Source organism: Cyprinodon tularosa, unplaced genomic scaffold (assembly GCF_016077235.1).
Source record: "Cyprinodon tularosa strain WSP-4 unplaced genomic scaffold, ASM1607723v1 ctg671, whole genome shotgun sequence".
Classification (NCBI taxonomy): domain Eukaryota; kingdom Metazoa; phylum Chordata; class Actinopteri; order Cyprinodontiformes; family Cyprinodontidae; genus Cyprinodon; species Cyprinodon tularosa.
Window position 1 is genome coordinate 343,140 of NW_024039420.1, and position 21,131 is coordinate 364,270.

Genomic DNA, 21,131 nt, shown 5'->3' on the forward strand with positions numbered 1-21,131 from the left:
GCCTCTTTTTACTTCTCCTCCTCTTTCATCTCTCCTCCCCTCAGCACCACAGGGACAGGCTCTGGTTCAGCTGTTGCACAGCTAGAGCAAACACAGCAGAAGCTCTGATTCCAGGTCTCCTTTACAGCAGTTTACCTTCAAAAGTTTGCGCTTTTCAGAGTCAGCATGCCTGACAGCTTCATCCTGGAATCGGACAAGGATAAGCGTTACTGCATTCGAGGCAAACATGCAGCCATCATCTGTGCAGTTGTGGTGATTTGCTCCTTGGCTGTGGGTTTGGGGGTTGGCCTCTCCAAATCCACCTCCTCCACAACAGACTCCACAGCAGCCCCCACAGCAGCCCCCACAGCTGGACCTACACCGCCCCCTCCGTCTGACAGAGGGCCCTGTAAGCCTTCAACAGAAACCAGTGGAGACTGGACGAATTTCCGTCTGCCCGACTACGTGAAACCGACCCACTATGACCTTCACCTGGAACCAAACATGGTCGACGACACCTACACAGGCACGGTGGATATTCAAGTGGAGGTCACTAAACCCACCCGTCACTTATGGCTGCACATCAGGGAGACTTTTGTGAGCGCCATGCCCAGGCTAAGGATGGAGGACAGCCAGGGGACACAGAGGGAGGTGAAGGTCAACCGCTGCTTTGAATACAAACCTGAGGAGTATGTGGTGGTGGAGGCCACAGAGGACCTACCCGCCACACGCCAAGGAGAGGTGTACATTCTCAGTCTGGACTTCCAGGGCTGGCTGAACGGATCTGTGGTGGGATTCTATAGGGTCATCTACACAGAGAACGGAGTGACCAAGTAAGAGACAACATTTCTGCCTCCTGTAACAACAGAAACCTTTTCTGTCACAAGACAGGCCTCATTAAATGACTTCTATAATAACAAAGTGTGATAATCTCTAATCTTTTATAGGGGTCTCTATCAATACATCTCCAAGCTTTCTAAAGCTCTTCCAAATGTTTTTATATATTATATATTTTATATATTCCATCCAGATCTAGAATACTGGTTAGGCTGCTGATCATTTTATCTCCTAAACCTGTGCTATGAAGTTTGTTATATAGAGGGTAAAAACGGAAAAAAGGACTTAAGAAATAACAAGTTAATTTGGCATATACCGGTAATAGAGCGCCATTGGGAGATATAAACCTCTCTTTCTTTTTTTTACCAGGAAGATTGCTGCAACTGATCACGAGCCAACAGATGCTCGGAAGTCATTCCCCTGCTTTGACGAACCAAACAAGAAAGCCACCTATAAAGTCTCCATCACCCATGACGATAAATATGGTGCTCTTTCCAACATGCCACCAGAGGTAGGAAGGAAAGCAGTAATGTTTGACATTAATAAAAGTGTGGTGCTGTGGGTGGGACAGACTCTGAAAACCAAAAATAGATTCTTTCTAGCATTATTTAAGAAATACTAAGTTTCATCAGAAACATTAACATCGTAAAAAATGAAACATTTCTTGGACGTCATGTCCTTTAGGTAAATAATTCACTGTTAGTCCTTTTCCCCTCAGTTATAGTATATATGAGTCAACCAGTTTGGGATGAGCTTGAAAACAGAGTGGAGGAGGCCCATAATTGGTCTCTTATTGGCTCTACGACTGCTTTATGGGCTGGTCTGTAATGTGTATCCTAATCACAGTCCAGGAAATATGGGACTTTGGAAAAGCAAAGCACATATTTACCTCATTAAAGCTGCATTAAATCCATTAAGCACTAACCAAAGATCAAACTTCTAGTCAAGTCATGAACAGTAGTTTTGATTTTATATTTAAATCCAAAACTACAAAGAGTTTATTGTTTACTTTGGTTTAGGGAGAACAAACACACAAATGTCTCCATTGTTTAGTCAGAGCAAGGTTTGGTGCTCTGAATACTAAAGGTGGAATGCATGTTTTTCCTTTTTTTTCTGAGGAATTTACCATCAGTACAAAAATAAAAATTAAATCAACATGATCAACAACTGATTAGATTAAACATTTAGCATTTGCTTTGACTTTCCAGGGTCCTTCCGAGGTACTGCCCGGCAATAAACTAAAAACAACCTTCCAGAAATCCATTCCAATGAGCACCTACCTCGTTTGTTTTGCCGTCCACCAGTTTGGTTTCGTGGAAAGAAAATCTGCCAGTAACATTCCTGTAAGTTTTCTTAAATCTGATTCAAATGTTAGAATTATTTTTTATACTGAATCTATAACAAGTGTTTTTTTATGTACTTTCAGTAATTATTGGGATGTTTTCTGTTGCAGTTGAGGATCTATGCCCAGCCGAGCCAATTAGCGACTGCAGAATATGCAGCAGACACAACAAAGATAATATTTGACTACTTTGAGGAATATTTCAACATGTCATATTCCATCTCCAAACTGGGTATGCTTCAAAACCAACACCAAAAAGTCATCAAAAAGTCCACTTCAGTCCACTAATAATGAGAAACTCTTAATTGCAGCATAATCTGCCCAGATTTAATAATGTAATTAAATACAATAACATATAATATATTATAATTTTCACTGGATAACTTAAATTCAGTTTTATCTAACCTAAGAAAAAAATATATTTCCCATTAATGATTTTACTAAATGTAATTCAGTTTTATCTCCTTTCAATTATACTACAGTAAGGTTTAAATCCAATTCCATTAAATATTTCCTTGAATGTTCTGATTTATATTTACCTTAAAAACCCCTCAGATTCTCCAAACATCTTAGGTATTACATATCTAAGATGATGAGCACTAAGTTACCCGAACTATTATTTATGTCCTAATTTAAGGCTTTACTATTTATCGGTCATGTTATGTATAAATTGTTTGTTTCCATCATAAAAAGAGGATAATCTTTTATCTCCTGACATAAGTTTTATGCAATACATTATCTCTTCCAGTGGCATACAAAGGCCTTTCAAAAGGGCAGGTGCTGAAAGAAAAATAAAGGGGACATATTGCTCACAACTGTAGGAGTACTTAAGCACCTGTTTTGGCTCCCGAGAGGACACTTTAACACATTTTAGCTCCAAAGGGGGCATCTTAGCATAAGTTATAGACCCCAATGGAGCAGTTTCGCACATGCTTTGACTTCTGAGAGGACATTTAAGGGCAGATTAGCACATGTTTTTAGCTCCCAAGAGGCCATTTTAGCACTTATTTTGGCTCTCAAGGGGACACTTTGTCATATGTTTTGGCTCCCAAGGGGGCACTTTAGCCATCTTATGCCCCCAAGGGAGGAGTTTAGCACGTGCTTTGGCTCCCAAGAGGGCATTTTAGCACTTATTTTGGCTTCTAAGGACGCACTTTAGCACGTGTTATTATTCCCAAGGGAGCAGTTTGGCACGTGTTTTGGCCACCAAGAGGGCACCTTAATATGCACTTTTCAACAACAAAGGGCCACAAAGGGGGTAGACCACCCCCTTCCCTCTTTGTATTTGCTACTTATTTGGTTTCGATCTATTAAGAGAAAAAAGTGTCTCCAAGGAAGAGCTTGTTAATACTTAAATGTGCAAATTTATTAAGCAGCAAAGAAATAAAACACACTATATAGAGTCACCTCAGAGGTTTTTCTGTGCTGTTCTGTTCAGATAAGATCGCAATCCCCGACTTCGGTACTGGTGCTATGGAGAACTGGGGGCTCATTACCTACAGGGAGACCAACCTGCTGTACGACGAGAAAGAGTCTTCCTCCAGCAACAAGCAGCGTGTGGCGAGCGTTATCGCCCATGAACTGGTTCACCAGGTAACAGAATATATAATCTTTACCTTCTATAGTTAGATTAGTTTTAGAGACATTTTTTGAGATCTTTTTGGTGTTAAAAGGACTTAGATTTTGATGGTATTGAACATTTTATGGATAAAGAGATTTAAGTTCATTTTATTTCTTTTGCTTCTTGTTGAAAGTTCAAGTTTGAACTTTTAAGCCTCAGATGATAGATAAGTTAGTTTATAAGTAAATGTCTTTTTATCTTTATTGCAAGGAAACCAGATTACAGATTTTTCCTGTCAATCATTAAAAGTTGTTTCATTTAAGATTTTTATTAAGCATAATGACCATTTGTTTTCCACATGTCAAAGATAAGAAGAATGCTGACTGTCTTTAAATTTTTATGACCTGAAACAGATCGTTCCTGGTTGCTTATGAATTTGTGGTAAAGCTGATCCAAGTTAACTGTGTAGTGAACCTTAAACCTTTTGAGTGCAAAAAATAATCGTGGGCACACGAATACATGGCGAAGCAGATTCCTGGTGTTAAAAAAAAACAACACAACACAATAACTAATTTTCTCATCACAATGCAGATTTAAAACTAAAAGTTTTCCTAAATAAAAGGAGTTAGATTTAACTGTAGTTTTTTAGCAGCTAGAATCTTCTCTTCAACTGATCCATGGATGGGTGGATTTGCAACTGTGACTCAATTGAAATGTAATAATATTATTTGTTAGATATTTAAGTGTAAGCATTATTACAAATATACCACTTTAAAACAAATACATAAATGTATTAAATTTAGGGCTAAACGTAGAACATGAAGTAAAGATAAACACGAATATAGATACCTTTTCCAAATTGTTTTACAAAGTAAACCATGCCACATTAAACATCAATATGATTTGATTCGGGGAAAAAATGCCAGGATAAATGAAAAAAATTGAGCTTTAATCAAATTTGAATCATATAATCATATACAATAAATTAGGAGCAAGCATTATATATTAGTTGTCTAAAACAAACAAACAAACAGATTACATTTGCAGATGCTTATAAGTATACAGTTCCATAAACTGTTCTGGTTAAATTTACAACAAACTTTTAATGTCAATATTAACAGTGATCTAAATAGAAAAAGGAAATAGGTTTACAAAATCGATATGTAACGGCAATTAGAAATCTGAAATAATTGAAATAAAAGATTTAATCAATGGGTAGATAAAACTTGAAATTTAGATGAATAATAATTAGTAGATACAAAAACAAGACAATAAATAAATAAAAAACATAAATAAAAAAAATTATGTTTGTTGTAATTATTCTGTCAGTTAAAGTAATAAAAGAACACATTTTTCTTTTCATACATTTAATCATACATTTGAATATTTCTTAGATAATGACTGGTAAGTAGTTACTGTGAGCTGCATTTATAGGTCAAAAACCACAAATTGATTTGCATTAATATGAGCATAAAAAAACAAGGAAGATAAAACATAAAAGAAAATATGAAATAGCATATTTATAACACAATACAGCTTAAACTAGTAAAAAAAATAGTCTAGAGATCAAGAGATCCCCCATTATTTGGGAAACACAGCTGTAGTGGAATTATTCCCTGGGCATTTGAAACATGTCTGAGGAACCATTTTAACTGGATTCCTCCTGAGGGAGGAGATGTCAGGCTCTAGGCCTGAAATATAGGCTGGAACCTGACCGTGCATGACTGTAAAGTGAGCACAAAGCCTCCAATCTTCTAAAGGTTTGCATGCGTCATGCAAAGCTAATCTACTGAAGCTTCACATGGGGTTTAAGCCCTAAAATTAGTGGAAAAGCAGGTGCAAAAACTGTTTGCCTTAATGCATATGCAGAACATATGCTGGTCATAGGGATAATTACTTACCACCTGCCATGCAATCTATAAAACCTGAAACAGATTGCAGGTTCAGTTTCTGTATCAATTTTGAGCACGACGATCTGCAGCATCCAGAATCACTTGTCTTTCTTGTTTGTTGTCATTTTTCATTAGGAATAATTATCATTTTAATAACCAGATATAACAAATCTTAGTTTGAATCAGATTAATGATGAATATGAACAGACCCTCATGCCAATTTTGTCTTGCAGTGGTTTGGAAACATTGTCACCATGGATTGGTGGGATGACCTCTGGCTCAATGAGGGCTTTGCAAGTTTCTTCGAGTACATTGGTGTGGAGAAGGCCGAGCCGACCTGGGGCATGGTGAGTTTATCAGGTCTCCACAGAATTCTTGATCCTGTTGGATTTCGTCCTAAGAAGTCTCCTTTCGCAGAGAGACATCATGATCACTGACGACGTGCTTCCTGTCATGGTGGACGACGCCCTCCTTTCCTCTCATCCAATCATCGTAGATGTATCGAGCCCTGCAGAAATCACCTCTGTCTTTGATGCCATCTCCTACAGCAAGGTGAAAGCTTCGGGTCAATAAATAATAAAAAAAAAAGTCTAATTAGCTTTGCCACACTTTTCAGATTTTCTGCAATATTATTTCCCTTCTACTAAATAAATGGGGTTGTGATAAGACAGAAGGTGGGGGATTTAAATAAACAGAAATAATCTCTGTATTCATGTTTAAAAATTGTTCCTTCTCACAATTTTTTTTTTCTTAAAACATAAAAATATTATAATTTCCGTAGTTTTCAGGCTACCATAGTCTAAAATATCAACAGATCCGCAAGACTTTGAAAAAAAATGTATCTCTCCTCTTAGTATTGATTCCAGATATCTGAATATTTTCAACCCTGGATTGATCCCTGTTCTATCCATATTTAAAAAGATATAGTGTTATATCCAAAAATAAAATATGTTTATTAACCCGACTGTTAACCCTAATTACAGGGAGCTTCTATTCTCCGCATGCTGGAGGACTGGATAGGAAGGGATGTATTCAGAGATGGCTGCCGGGTGAGTGAGCCATCTCCAGTAACCATCTGAATAGACATCAGAAATGCACAACTACACTTACAATTGTCTCTTTTCTCCTTTTGTCTTTCAACAGAAATATTTAAAGGACTTCTATTTCAAAAACGCCAAAACAGCCAACTTCTGGACATCTATGGCCGATGTACGTTTGAAAGTTGTTCTCATGACAGAACCAGGGCAGCTTTATGCAAAGTATCTACATATAAGACATAATGCAGCACTTGATACCACAGGACATTACAACTCAATCCAGCAGCACATATAATGTGTTGAGCAGCATTTTCAGGACTGATAAGATCATGCACAATATGTCACTGTTACACAAAGTTAAAACTATTTAAAGGCCTCATTTTAAAGTCAAATAATTAACTATCTAAGCGGAAGCTGCTCTCTGTGTTCAGGTAAGCAACTTACCCGTTGCAGACGTTATGGACACATGGACCAAACAGATGGGCTACCCTGTCGTAGATCTCACCGTTTCAGAGACAAACACCAAACTGACCCAGAAGCGTTTCCTCCTGGACCCCTTGGCTGACCCCAGCCAGCCCGCATCACCTTTTCAGTGCGTGTACCACTTGGATCCTTACAGTTGAAAACATACAAAATGTCATAATTACCATTATTATTTACCATGAACGTGTTTTGGTTTCAGATACAAGTGGACGATTCCAGTCAAATGGTTCTCTGTGAAAAGTGACAAGATAGTGGAGACAATGTTTAACAAGAGCACTCCAGGTACTTCCTGAAACTGTTAGAAAGGTTCACCTTAAAGCTCAAAATCATGAACTGTCTCTTCGTGCAGCTTTTTCACTGAGAGTGACAAATGACAGTGTAGTGTAATATAGTGTTTTTCGACAAAAAACCCCCAGAATATATGTCATTTTAAATGCTCCATGTGATGCTGATAAATGGATTTTCATAGGAGCTCTAGAAACACATTCTGTCAAATAACTCCTTATATTATAAAAGAATCATATTAATAATCAAAATGTATGAAATGATGACTGCAGGGTGCTTTGTAGTCTGTAAATCTACTTTATATTTTACAGATTTTATATTTTTTCTACAAAGTTAAACCCTTACAGATTTCTCTGTTTCTTAATGGGAAAAGGACAAAAAAAGGTTCAAAGCTGCATCTGCCTATGGGACTTGTGTTGTGGTTAAAAGGAAGCTGAGTGTTAAAGGTAAAGGTCTGGATTTATGGCTTCATCTATGTCCTAACCTGCATATTTGCTTATGAGATTGCTATCAACAAAGGAAAGGAGATCCTGGATCCAATCAACCGAAGAGCGCACTCAGAGCCCACTCTGTAGAGATATACTTTTGGAAAAAAACAGCAAAAGTCTATATGCCTTTTATGTATTTTATAAGTGTCCTGAGTGGGAGGACACCAAACACTCTCTGATGAGATATTCATTGTGGTCCAGGGAGTGTTGGTAAAGAGAACGATGTCTAGATTTCCGTCCTCCACCTGAAACCTTCTTGATCTCATCTCATATAATTCAATTTACGATTATAGAACACTATGGTTTATAAATTTTACAATGACTATACATGGAATGCACTCTTAAGCTGAGGAGTTCTGGTTTCAAGGTTTGCTTCTAAGTGATGGTGGGACCGTAGGTCGGTTTCATCTGAAAGCACTGAAAAAAAGTACTGAACCAAAAGGAAAAGACTTGGATTTATTGGCCCATCGATCCTCTAACTCTCAACTGTGGTCATGAGAAATGTATCATAGGACATTTAACACCAAAATGAGAAGTTTAGAAAAGCATCAGGATTGAAGGACATGTTGGATGCTGCATGAATGAACTCTTGCAGAGATCAGCCGATCCAACTTCCATCAGGATGGTGACCCTAAAAGCAAACTTTTATGGAGAAACATCTCAGTGTGTCAAAGTGCTTTACGTCTTTTTGGGATGTAGTAGTTTATTACAATATGAAAGGAACTTTGCTACCATTTAAGCCTAATGGATCAAATGGACTTCCAGTTGTTAGTTTATAGTTTAATTTTTTACTTTCAGTAAATCAAAAAAAAAAAAAAAACTTAAATTAACCCAAATTAAAAAATTCCAGATAAAAATATGTAGATGTTTTTTTTTTTCTTTTTCTGTTTTTTAAGCTCAGAAACGTATCAATGTAAATGTTTTCTTTTTCAGAACACGTCATCAATAATTATTCGGCCTGTGAAGATGGACTGCTAAAGATAAATAACGACCACATTGGATTCTACAGAGTCAACCATGAAGACCATATGTGGACCTCTATCAGCCAGCTGCTCATGACAAACCACACGGTATCTCACCTCCCTAGATCTCAACTTTATCTTTTCAAATTAAAGGTTATATTCACTTACACAAATCAAATGGTTTTATTCCCTAACCAGGAGTTTGATGCAGCTGACCGAGCAAGCTTCATCGATGATGTTTTTGCCCTGGCAAGGTTGGAAAAACAAGGAAAACGGAGAAAAGACTCAACAGTACTAAGACAAACAAATCTAAATGCTATAATTTTGGTTTGTTTTTAAGGGCTGATATTATAGATTACGGTAATGCCTTCAATCTCACTAAATACCTGGAAGCTGAGACTGAGTACATTGTGTGGAAACGTGTCTCATCATCAATCGCCTACGTTCGGGACATGATGGCCAACAACAAGGACCTGTACCCAAAGTTTCAGGTGAGTATTTGAATATTCACATCATCAAGACATTTATCTGGAATCCAGCTAAATATCTGAATGAAATAGAAAAATTATACTTTTGATGGTGCATATGAACTACAAATCTCTTTTTTAGTCTATCTCAAACATCCCATATCCTATCAACCAGTACTTACATTTATCTGGTAGGAAATATAAAACAAAGTAAAGATATTTTTCTGCAAATGAGATTAAACATGAGAAAATAATAAATAAAAATAAAAGAAAAACACAAAATAAAGAAATAAAAGGGAAACTTGTTATATCATAAAGGCTTTTATTTGTCCTAAAAAAAACTGAAATAAGAAAGTTACAAATACCAGGGAAACAATAAAACTATCATAAGCTGAAGAAATGCAGACAAAATAATTTATGATTAATACAGATGCAAAACTGGGGATATAATTATATCATTTACATTTTGAATATGTAAAAGACGTCTCTCAGGTGTCTCTCTGATTCGCGTTCATTTATTTAGCTTTTGCTTTCTCAAAAATCTTGTAGTTTTATCAGTGCTATCAAAGATTTTTGACAAGCAGCCAAAAATACTACATTTAGAGTCATAACATATGCAATAATAATTAAAAACCCAAATTTCACTGTGAAATAATTTATTAGCTCCCAAACGATTAACCAAAAATACAAAAAAAGTATTTTGAGTGGCAAGTTTATGTATCTGTTTAGGCTTAAGTTTAAAAACTTTTTCCTGCTTCTTTCACTTATTTAAGTTTTTTTTTTTTTTTCGTAGAAACTCTTTAGTGGCCTGGTTAAACCAATTGTGACAAAGCTTGGCTGGGTTGATGAGGGTACACAAACAGAAAGGTACATAAGAGACAGTGTATACTCATACTAAATGGTTACTTTTAAAATTTGTACTGAACATATATTGACAGTGACTGCTTTATTGTGCAGGTTGCTAAGGGAAACTGTCCTCAGCATTGCATGTGGTGTGGGAGACAAGGATTCTTTGGACCAAGCATCCAATCTATTTGACCAGTGGATTGATAAGACTCTCAGGTTAGCTTTTTTAATGTGTTTAAACCTACAAAAACACTGAACCTTCAAACAAAATCTTAAACTTCAATTCTAACATATTTTCTGTTATTTTTCATTTTTAATCTGCAGCAGCATTCCCGTCAACCTGAGGCTACTGGTGTACCGCTATGGCATGAAGAATTCAGGGACTCCAGAGAAGTGGAACGAGATGTTCCGAAGGTACAAAAGCTCGACTCTGGCTCAGGAGAAGGACAAGCTTCTGTACGGACTGGCATCGGTGGACAATGTGGAGCTTTTGAACAAGTCAGTGTGAAGGTTTGATCCCCTGAATATCAGCATTAGGCCATCTCCATCTAGCCCCTTCAATTTTTAAAATCAGTGCTTCCTGTAAATGTTTTTGTACGAAAAAAAAATACATATATTTTACGCAATTGAGGCTCAAATAATAGAATTTCTGCAGCAAAGCAGGCTTTGTAGTATTAATGTAACATAATTGTGAAATATCTGAAAAGTTCTAATCTTTTTTCTGAATAATATCAAAACAAAACAAAACAAAAAGAAAGAAACTGTAGGAAAATATACTATATTGCTCACCTGCCTTGAATCACATATAATTTTAAGTAATATCCCATTCTTACTTTATATTTAATGTGACACTGGTTCACCCCTCGGCTTTAAATCTTCGGGGAAGGCTGTCCACATATTTATTTATGGAAATCTTATATCGTTTTTCAGACTTGCTTTCATAAGATCATAAGCTAAGGTTTGAAGAGAATGCCTGGCTCTAACTCACCCTCTCTAATTTATCCCAAATGTTTTCTAGTGGGTTGAGTTATGACTTTGTGACAGCCAGTTAAACTCATCCACACCAAACTCCTTCATCCATGTTGCTATGGGCCTTGCTTTGCGCTCTGATATGCAGTCATGTTGGAAGAGGAGGGGGTCATCTCTAAAGCCAAGTTGGAATCATGGAATGGTGTAAAAATCAGTTGTTGATTCAGAGTTCCTTTCAGCTGAATTGATGGGTTTCTGAAAAACAACTCCTGGCAACCCCTAAACCCAGGCTCTTCTTTCCGACTGACCTATGGAGAAGTACAGTTCTAATAACCTATCAGACACCTATGGAGAATGTTAACGGCTACTTTTCTAATATTAAAGCCTGGTTTACATTTTGCAACTTGGTTAGCTCATTAAAATCAGAATTAAATGTGGATCTGTGGTTTTGAGCTGAATTAAAGGCCTGAATTGTTCAATGCTACAGACCCATTGGCAACACCCATTGGCATTCACATCTCAGGACTAAAGATGACTGCAACAAATACCAAAATCAGGAACTTTGTAGGAAAGTGTGGCAGACATTTGATGTGTCCCCTTTGACAGATGAATGTTTCCAAAGCTCTCTAACTGTAACTTATCTTCCTCCTACTTGGACAGGACTGGATATACTGTAGTTTATTGACCCCTTACTGTACCCAGTCGTTAACTCATTACTTTCTAATTTTTAGTCAGAATGAGTGTTTCAGTTTACTATCTGTGCCACAAATATCCCCATATTTGACAAAAGTTAAGATTTAAATTGCTCTTGATTCCAACGAGGGTTTCCTTAAACTGATATTTTAAAGTAAATATTCCTGAACATTTTGCAGATGGATAGAGGGGGCTGTGGTCTTCAACTTTGTATCAAACCTTCCTGTTTGTATTTTATCTTTAAATCTAGCCTGTCAAGTTTGAAATAATAATAAAAAAAGGTTGTAAAGAATCGTAAAGATGAAACTTTGCTCTGTCCAACAGTCTTCTGGAGGCCACCAAAAATGAGAGTGTGATAAGAAGTCAGGACCTGTTCACAGTGGTGCGGTATGTGTCGTACAACCCAGTGGGTCAGAAAATGGCCTGGGACTGGACCACCTTAAACTGGGACTTCCTGGTCAACAGGTCAGTACAACCGGGCAAGAACTACCTTAAAATACCATTTATAAAATTATAATTTATTTAGTTGAGCTTGCTGTTTTTAAACATTAATTTGCAAGTCCAGTCAGCTGATGTATATGAGGTAGACATCCAAGTCATTCTCAGGCATAATAAACTATGATAATGGAACAGACTGTAAAGACTATTGCATGACAGTCTTTACAGTGTAATGATGGTCTTTACAGAGTAATCCTCCTCAAAATGAGGAGGATTACATATAAAGTTTCTGCTCAAAGGAAACAAAGTGCAGATATTCCTGTAAACTGTCAAACATTTACTTTAGGTAAGAACTGGGGTTTGTCATTTCAAATGACAGCATTTGTTCAATTCAAAGGTCTAAGTTGAAGCCCAGAGCAAGCTTGTAGCATCAGATCTTTAAAACACCATCACATATTTATTTTTCAAAGTTTATTTATTTTTGCACCAGAATATTTTTGTATGCAATAATTTTTTTTTTCATGTATTCATTTTGTAATTCAATATAACCAAATCAATGCAGAGTTGAAATATAATATCTTCATGAGCATGAAAAACAAGCATTTGTTGGCGATGCTGATGATTCATGTGTTTCAACAGATATACCATCAATGATAGGAACCTTGGCCGGCTGCCCTATTGGATCACAACCACCTACAACAGCGAGCTGCAGCTGTGGCAGGTCAGAACATGTCCTCATGTTTTTCTGGTCTTTTGAAAAGTTAGGAAAAAAAACCTCTGTACGCCTTAACTGCTTCTGAATTCATTCCTCTCGAGGTCTGTTTGTGTTTTCGTTTTTCCTTTTTCTAATGAATTTTTCTCACTCTGGCTCTTCAGATGGAGAATTTCTTCAAACTGACTCCAGATGCTGGAGCAGGAGAGATGCCCAGGCAGCAGGCCCTGGAGACAGTAAAGAACAACATCGAGTGGACCAACAGGAACCAGGCTGAAATTGCAGCATGGTTGGAGAGCAACGTTTCTGAAAAGTGGGAATTTTAACCCAGTCTGCTGCGTTCTGTAAAAAATCTTAGTTTAGTCTCCATGTCTGTGAGGAATTCACTCCCAGTGAAACAAAGACAATCATTAATTTTGATTCTGAGCTCATTACTGGGGAATTAGCCAAACATTTTCTGTTCTTTTCTGCATGTGCCTCAAACCTTTTGAGTAAAACACAAAATAAACTTCTGAAAGAAATGATTACAATAATATTAAGTAATTGAAGTTATTTATGATAGGACTTAAATAATATTCTTGTAAAGATTCTTGTAAAATGTGTATTTTTTTAATCAGGTCTTAAAGAACACAAAGCTTAATAAAAATATTTTTATGCGAACCATTTTTGTCCTATAATTCATTACATTTAAAAACAGAGATTTAAGGTAGTATTTTGAAATAATGTGACCAAAATTTGAGCCTTGTGGAGCATGATAGTTTAAATCATTCAATTGACAATTTCCTACATTTACAGAAAAATAGAAATGCATGGCAGAGATGTAAGGGAACTCCTTAAGCAAAACAAGCAGTGGTTTAAATCTGCACTGTCATGGTTGAAATGTAACTGTTTTGCTGCGCATGCAGCTTTCTGGTAATTTTCTAAATGTGTATATAATTTACCAGCGGCTTGGTGGACATTTATAAAAAGACATGACAGTGAGTCAAAGATGTCATGAAATTACCTTATTAGCATCAGAGACCTCTACTACAAATATGGTGCAAGGGTCCTTTGAAGGTGTTTCGTGTTTTTGTCAGAAATTGAGCATTTTTAAAACATAATCTTGTCATGATAATGTTTTACAGTGAGTAGTTACAGAATGACATAATGAATGCATAGCCACCATAGCACCATTTACAAGATGCCACAATGTGAATATGGGCTAAAATCTATGACAACTGCTTTTGAATCATTGCCAAAAAGATTAAATGGCAGCTATGAAGGCAAAAGGTGAACATGTCATGAAGATGTACCCCAGTAAGTAGCTTCTAAGTCTTCAGCTTCAGTCCTTATTTAAAAGGTGTGGTTTAAGCATTATACTAACACCAGCCTGATATCATTTTTTTCTTTTTTTTGATGTGACTCATAGATAATTAAGCTCTTAACAAATATCAGAGTCAGTCTGGAAATGGTGTCTTGCTTCAGAAATACAGTCCTTGAATGTAGAAGTCGTAACACTTTTACTAATTTCTTCCTGATTCCTAAACATGGACACCTGTTTGAGCAAAGACCACGTCACATGACCTGATATAGTCCAATCTACAGCAAATGCAGTCTAATTTTCTCTGTGAAAGTGAATATATGAGATGAAAAACATTTTAAAAATCAAATTAATCAAATCAACAACATACATGTTTTTTTTTTTTTTTTATTACAGCAATCACATTCAACTGTTTCTTCTACAGAACATGTATGGCATGTTAAAAGAGTTTAGACTTGGTGGGATATGGGTTTATGCTAGAATAATTAAAGATTGTCTCTGGCCTTGTGAAAGCATAACCCTACCCCCCAGACAAACCTTTAAGAAATGAGAGACCAAAATGGAAAGGGTTAAGCAGTTGAGGTTTGGTCAGGGTGAAATAAATCACATGGTAGATAATCAACTGAGAGAGGGGAACAAGTCTTTTTACCCTCGAATCCAGAGGTCAAAGCAGCAGTAGGGAGTTTTAAGAGAACTGCTGACTTACCCTGAATATTTGAACAAGCACCTCCTCCAGGTCCCTCACTCTTGCTCCACCAGCCCCCCTTCCAACACCACCAACACCACAGCAGCGCCTACCTTGAACAAGCAGGTTAACAACCAGGGCTACTGATGATGGCGGACAGTAATGGTACATTCACTGGTATGGACCGAACATCAATGATATGCTTTGTTTTCTTGAAATGAATGAAAATGAAGAGTTTAAATGTCCGGGGTGTTGTTCGGTAAAATCGTTGGGGCATTTGTAATGTTCGGACTCTCCTTTTCTTTGAGGTTGTAGACGTCAGGAGTTCGGGGGCGCTTTCTGTATTTTGGTGATGGTTTGGACAAAGTCTTTTGAGATTTCCTTTTTGGGAAACGAGACAGTCTTGTGATTCCCATAACCCTGAGTTTGATTGGAGCTTCAGATATTCCAGCCATGTTTCGTGCCTGACAGCGATATTCCCCAGCATCCTTGTAAGATAAGCCATTCAGACTGATTATTGACCAACGAACGCCGACCCTGGGAGATTCCTGTATGACTGAAACAAGTGGTAGACAGTTTAAACTGAATTTTTTTATCTGAGGAAAAAAGTAAAAGCTTAATTATGAAAATAATATTAATGCTTCAAATATGTGACAACTTACAGCTCTCCAAAATCCTGGGCAGCTGTTCAGGTTTCTGCAGGAACTCTTGCTGACAACAACCTGTTGAGAATAATAAACTCTTTGTTGCTTTAATCCAGATTATTCTAGCATCACTTCAGTACCTCAGATTGGCCCCGCATCTCTTACCAGTGGAAGGAGAGGTCTTGATCCAGGTTAGCGTTGGGGTTGGGTACCCACTTGCATCACATCGGAGGATAACATTGCTGCCTAGTGGAGAGATAACCCTGGTTGCTGCTGGCTGGACAGAGGGCCTCATACAGCGAGAGAGATCATCCTGTGTTAGAAGCAACCCGGACTGGCCAACAGACCTGCTGCACATTAGCAGCTGATCAATCAAAACCACTGGACTCCCCACAGACATGGACAATGATGTCAGCATGGATATCTGGCAATCACACAGCCAGGGGTTGTCATGAAGACCTGGGTAAGAAGACAGGTTTTATTCTTCTGGTCAATGGCGTAACGACACAACAATAAGCCCGTAAGCAACATCACCTGGGTGGGCCCCAATGAAGTATAACACGTGATAAAGGTCGCCATAGACAACCGACCCAAAATGTGCCCCATAAATACGCACTTCATTTCATCATTCTTCACCTTCACTAGACATGGATATACTTTAGTATATTCTGTTGTAAAATAAGTATTATCGGGCTACCTTGAGTTTCACAGCTCTCCTCACCTACGCTCTCTCCATTCATCTCCTGGTTGCAATCTTTACTGAATGCAGCAGCAACGTCCACCTCTCCCTCTTTGGTTCTTTGAAAGAACGTCTTTATTTTGGGAAGTTTTTTACCCAATGTTTTTAATCGACGCTCTCGATTACCCTTAATTCCAACTCGTAGTGTAAAAAATAAAATACTCAAATACATTGTTCTTTTAAGATCTTTATTGTGGTTTGAAACATATTATATGAGTGTATTTTTGATCAACTGTTAGGTTTATTGAACTAATAAACTATACACAGTTATTAACATATTAATTAAAAGTACCACTGTCTGCTTGGCTATTGGTGTCGTGTTTAAGCGGCTCACCATCATGTTGAAATCTGGCATGTGTTGGGGTATAAATAAGGTCCAGTCAGTCAGCCCAGTAACAGGTGGGTTTAAGATGCATTTTACACACCATTACATCTTCAAAGAGACGTCTTAGTCCATAATTAAGTAGGGGGCCAACCAGGTGTCACTGACGGGGCCCCTAAGAGGACTGGGCCCCCTAAGCAACTGCTGTCTCTGCTTACTGATAATTATGCCATTGCTTCTGGTGTAGCTGTACAGATGAAATACTTGACACCTTTAATCAGGATCTAGAGTTTATCAAAAGCATTTTATCGGGTGTGTTTGGACCTTGGAAAACTGGATTGTAGTCTGGAGGTTTAAACATTTGGAGGTGGTCTTTTTTCCGTTTATCCATTCATTCCTTCATAAACGATCATGGTCTGTTGACTTTGCTATATCCGATACTTGGCCTATACTGTTGCAGACTCAAAAATAACAGCAGTCTTTAGGAATGCAGAGTGATCAATGGTCTTCTTAAAATTACGTTTTTCTCAGTTTTTCTAAAATCAACTTATTGCAGTTTTTCCTGCATGTCTGTGAACTGGCTATTGTCTTTAATTTCTAACTTTCATTTAGATTTCTTTTTTATCAATCAATTGTACAGATTTATTTTCTCTTTTCTCTTTTTTCTCTTTCCATGGGACGTGGCGGTGTTTGAGGGGTTAAGCGTGCATCCCATGCACACAGGCTTGGTCCTCTATGCGACAATTGCAGGTTCAACTCCCGGCCTGTTGACCTTTTCTGCATGTCTTCCCCTTCTCTCTAATTCTATTTATACTTGCCTAGGATCTTTCTTTGAACTGGTCCTCCCTGTAGCTCTGGAAGAGGAAACCAAAGGTCTAAAAGCTCAGCTGGTAACATGGTAAGCCTGAGCAAAAGAGAGAATCAATGAGCAGGTGGAGCTGACATAAAATACATTTTTACAGTCTCACTTGTACTGTGGCCCCATGACCCACCTGTTGCTGGATAAATCCAGGTAGGTGATGTTAGGTAGGAAGAGCGCAGCATGAGCTGGAAGGCTGGTTAGGCGGTTGTTGTTGAGTCCAAGAGTCTGGAGGCGGGGCATGTCTCTCAGCCCCTCCCAGGGGAAGGCTGTCAGCCGGTTTCCATCCAGGCGCAGCTCTCTTAGAGCCTTCAGGTTGACAAAGCTGCTGGGATGGACAGATGTTATGGTGTTGTAGGTCAGCCACAAGAAGCGTAGCTCAGATAGGTTATAGAAAGCTGCTCGAGGCACCCTGGAGATCAGGGTCTTCTCCAGGCGAAGTTTGACTGTGTCGGCTGGAACGTTCACAGGAAGTGTGGACATCCCAGCATCACTGCACTGAACCAACCTGCCCAAACACATAAGCATGGCAAAGATGAACTTTCAATAAAGGTATAGTGGAGGATCTTTGTGAGTTGTTGAAAGACCCGGCCTCTCCACTTAAAAAAAAAAATGCACATGCACAACTCTAGCTGAACACAAGATGGAACGCATATATTCAACACGTGCGTGAGCATGCACAAGCCCATTCCTCCTCTTTCATGCTCTGTTTAACATACAAGCCTGCTTTCCAAAAGAATATTTGCAATTTTTCCTCTATTTCAGACTCGCCCCCAGTAAGTGAAAATAGGGACGAACATATAGGATGTCTTTACATAAATATATCACCTGAATGATTGACAATTAGGAGGACCACTCATTTTGATGATCCAACCAGAAAAAGAACATCCTCCACTATACCTTTAACTCTGACTGATAAAAGCATCTTTTTTGTGTGTAGAAATATAACAAATATATATATTTTTAAATTTGTAAGCACACGTAGAGGTTTGTAATAAAAAAAAAAATCCTTTGAAACAAAATTTGGAAATATAATAAAGTCAGACACAGAAAAAGCGTTTTTCAGAACCCAAATACACTAATACAGGATTTAGGTTTAGCAAATTTCAATAAAAACAACAATGAAAATCCAACAGAGGCAGAAACAAAGAACAGAAACAACCTGAGCCATTCAGAACTACAGAAGGGTACTTACCTCTATACACATGTATGACGTGACAAGCATGTTTGAGCATTTCATGGATATAATTTTGAGTAAACCGTATTGGCTAAGAAGGCCAAACTGAGACTGTTGGAGAACTATGGCTAAATAAATATGTGATTCTGTCTTAGTCTTGCTGTTGTACCAGAAACTTGGGGTTTTCCTCTTGTTACATGTGATTAGGGGGGACAGGTCATCAATCATCACAGAGTTCTGATCTTCTTATGGAAGCACTCAGACAGGTTGGTTGTTCCAAATTAAAAAAAAAGGTTGTGCCATTCTGCCCATACTCAACCTCTGAACATCATTTTCTGCCCCAGATTTGGACTTACTTCCTGCTATCCAGTGTCCTGAGCTGCCATTTGTTTGATTCCAAAACAAAGATTTAACAATTTCTTCTGTGTGGCTGGTTGTCTTGGTTCCTAAAGAATATTATTGTCCTTTACAAGCATTATTTTCCCTTCCCTGCCCTAATTGCCTTGGTTTGCTAAAATGTTACATTATTATATTAAAAAACATCTTACAGTTTTGATCCCATCACACAAGATGAACCAGGTGTAATTCACACTCTGACCACTAGATGGTAAGAAAACACCTCTAATAATATCCTTAATACAGGGCTGTCCAAATTTTGGCCTGGAGGCCATTAGCGACCCTCAGAGTAATTTTAAGGTGGCCCCTTTAATACAAGTTAAGAATGACCTAAATTAGGTTTTCCAGCTCAAGCAGTTGATGTAGACACCCATGAAACCAATGTGACACAACAACGGCAATATCTTGTGCAATAGCTATATATATATATATATAACCCTGTATAATAATCCTGCTAAATAAGAGACTTCAGCTGTAATATAGATATATGTATTAATTGAGTCGATGCAGCGAGTACATTTTTCCACTCCGAGATCAATAAAGTCAATCAATCAATTGAAAATAAATAAGTAATAAATAAATTACATAAATATCATAACCTTGGGGAAAAAAATTGGAAATGACAAACTCCAAATCAAGTGACTTCTACTAAAGAAAGGCTTCAGATGAGTCTATATCCTTGTCCTTGCTGCTGAAAAGACACAAACGTCAAAGGTTTGCTGTATTTTTCTTTTTTACAAGTTAAACCTGCAATGCTTATTCTAGAATTTACAGATTTCTTTTTGTTTTTGTTTTTACAGAAATCATACTGCTTTGCTTGCTTTCATTAAAGCATTGCATTACTTGGCAGTTGTTGGGAATTCTGTATTTTAGGTAAATAAAAAATGGAAACTTTTGACCAATCTGAGTACTACTGCACATTTTTTGGTTCTTACGGCAAAAAGTTTGGTCACTCCTGCCTTAATAGGAGAGGCCTACGTATAAACCAACATGTCTATTTATCAATTTCATTCATTCATTTTTTGCGCCATGTTTTTTCTCCCACACTGTTTACATTTTGATCACTGCTGCACTTTAAGAAATGGAAATATCATGAAAGCTGTACAAAAGTAAATTTTGTTTTGTTAACTCTCTGCATACAAAAAGACAATAAAAGTTGTCAAAGTCATCTCCTTGGCTAAACCCACAACAAAATAGGCATGCATGCTGGAAATTAGCATCATTTTTTATTTGGAGTCTATGAGTGGCTGTCTATGACATAAATATAAACAAAATGTGACTTACACAGGAATCATATTGCCTGGATTTCTTTGCAGTAGTCAAATCCTCACTCTAATGTTTTAAACTACATCTTAGGATAATGATGGTGAAACTGATTTATTTAATATGAGGGAATAATAACATGCATAAAGCAGAACCAGTGAATAGAAAGGAAAAAAAACTACCTGGGCTCTGTCATTCCACTGCTGCAGACACAGAGAACTGGGCAGGAACGGATCAACACAGCTGTTTGCATGATGTGAAGGAGAACCAGCAGGAACATCTCGCATCAAACGTATCTTCTGCTCTCACACATCCTCTGTTTCTCCATGCTTGCAAGTCCTCCCCAGTCCTAAGCTTTGTTCATACTGCAGAATGAAAAGGAATCCCAGATTAGCTGGGATTACTGCGCTTACAAGTGGGATTGTAATCCCTCACCTTGGTGCCGGATCAGCAGATCACACCTAGAGGGCCCACCTGAACGTGCAGGAACCCTGAGGAGAAATAAACCCTCCATCCTCTCTATGGATTATTTAATCAGGAGAGACCACATTATTTTTGCCTGCCCATTTGTTTAATTCCCCAATCTGCACCTGTTGTTTCTGTCACCATTTGTTATTTTCACCTCCTTCTTTGTGTTGCTTCTTTCCACTCTGGGGGTCATTTCATTAGGTATCTTTCCCTTTTATAAACCAACTGCCTGCACATGATGTACTCCTTTAAGTTACCTCCTCCTGTTTCTACTCTCCTGTCTGTAA

General features: G+C 37.7%; 2 protein-coding genes across 4 annotated transcripts; one reads left to right on the plus strand and one right to left on the minus strand.

Moving 5' to 3' along the window:
* LOC119771441 (glutamyl aminopeptidase) lies at positions 1–16,530 on the plus strand. Of its 2 annotated transcripts, XM_038267400.1 has the most exons (21): positions 166–812; positions 1,186–1,327; positions 2,025–2,159; positions 2,270–2,390; positions 3,597–3,751; positions 5,845–5,958; positions 6,029–6,163; positions 6,595–6,660; positions 6,755–6,820; positions 7,080–7,240; positions 7,331–7,413; positions 8,838–8,974; positions 9,065–9,120; positions 9,207–9,357; positions 10,127–10,200; positions 10,291–10,395; positions 10,504–10,677; positions 12,166–12,306; positions 12,919–13,000; positions 13,156–13,304; positions 15,737–16,530. In XM_038267400.1, exons 1-21 carry the CDS (start codon positions 166–168, stop codon positions 15,744–15,746), a joined length of 2,904 nt encoding a protein of 967 aa, XP_038123328.1. In that variant the 3' UTR covers positions 15,747–16,530. The 2 variants fall into 2 exon arrangements, with proteins under 2 accessions (XP_038123327.1, XP_038123328.1); XM_038267399.1 differs by lacking the exon at positions 15,737–16,530 and having other exon boundaries at positions 1–812; positions 13,156–13,654.
* lrit3b (leucine-rich repeat, immunoglobulin-like and transmembrane domains 3b) lies at positions 13,612–20,724 on the minus strand. Of its 2 annotated transcripts, none has more exons than XM_038267401.1 (6): positions 20,559–20,724; positions 17,674–18,048; positions 17,500–17,585; positions 15,786–16,079; positions 15,639–15,698; positions 13,612–15,532 (listed from the first exon to the last, which is right to left on the minus strand). In XM_038267401.1, exons 1-6 carry the CDS (start codon positions 20,654–20,656, stop codon positions 15,213–15,215), a joined length of 1,233 nt encoding a protein of 410 aa, XP_038123329.1. In that variant the 5' UTR covers positions 20,657–20,724; the 3' UTR covers positions 13,612–15,212. The 2 variants fall into 2 exon arrangements, with proteins under 2 accessions (XP_038123329.1, XP_038123330.1); XM_038267402.1 differs by having other exon boundaries at positions 15,489–15,558.
* Positions 20,725–21,131: the final 407 nt, after the last annotated feature.

Bases quoted from the DNA above. Each gene is read 5' to 3' on its own strand.
- LOC119771441 (XM_038267399.1), top strand. From the start codon at position 166: ATGCCTGACAGCTTCATCCTGGAATCGGACAAGGATAAGCGTTACTGC. The intron at 813-1,185 runs GTAAGAGACAAC...TTTTTTTACCAG, and splicing joins ACAGAGAACGGAGTGACCAA to GAAGATTGCTGCAACTGATC. The intron at 5,959-6,028 runs GTGAGTTTATCA...CTCCTTTCGCAG, and splicing joins CCGAGCCGACCTGGGGCATG to AGAGACATCATGATCACTGA.
- lrit3b (XM_038267401.1), bottom strand. From the start codon at position 20,656: ATGTTCCTGCTGGTTCTCCTTCACATCATGCAAACAGCTGTGTTGATC. The intron at 17,586-17,673 runs GTGGGTCATGGG...TCTTTTGCTCAG, and splicing joins CTGGATTTATCCAGCAACAG to GCTTACCATGTTACCAGCTG. The intron at 15,699-15,785 runs GTAAGAGATGCG...TATTCTCAACAG, and splicing joins CAAGACCTCTCCTTCCACTG to GTTGTTGTCAGCAAGAGTTC.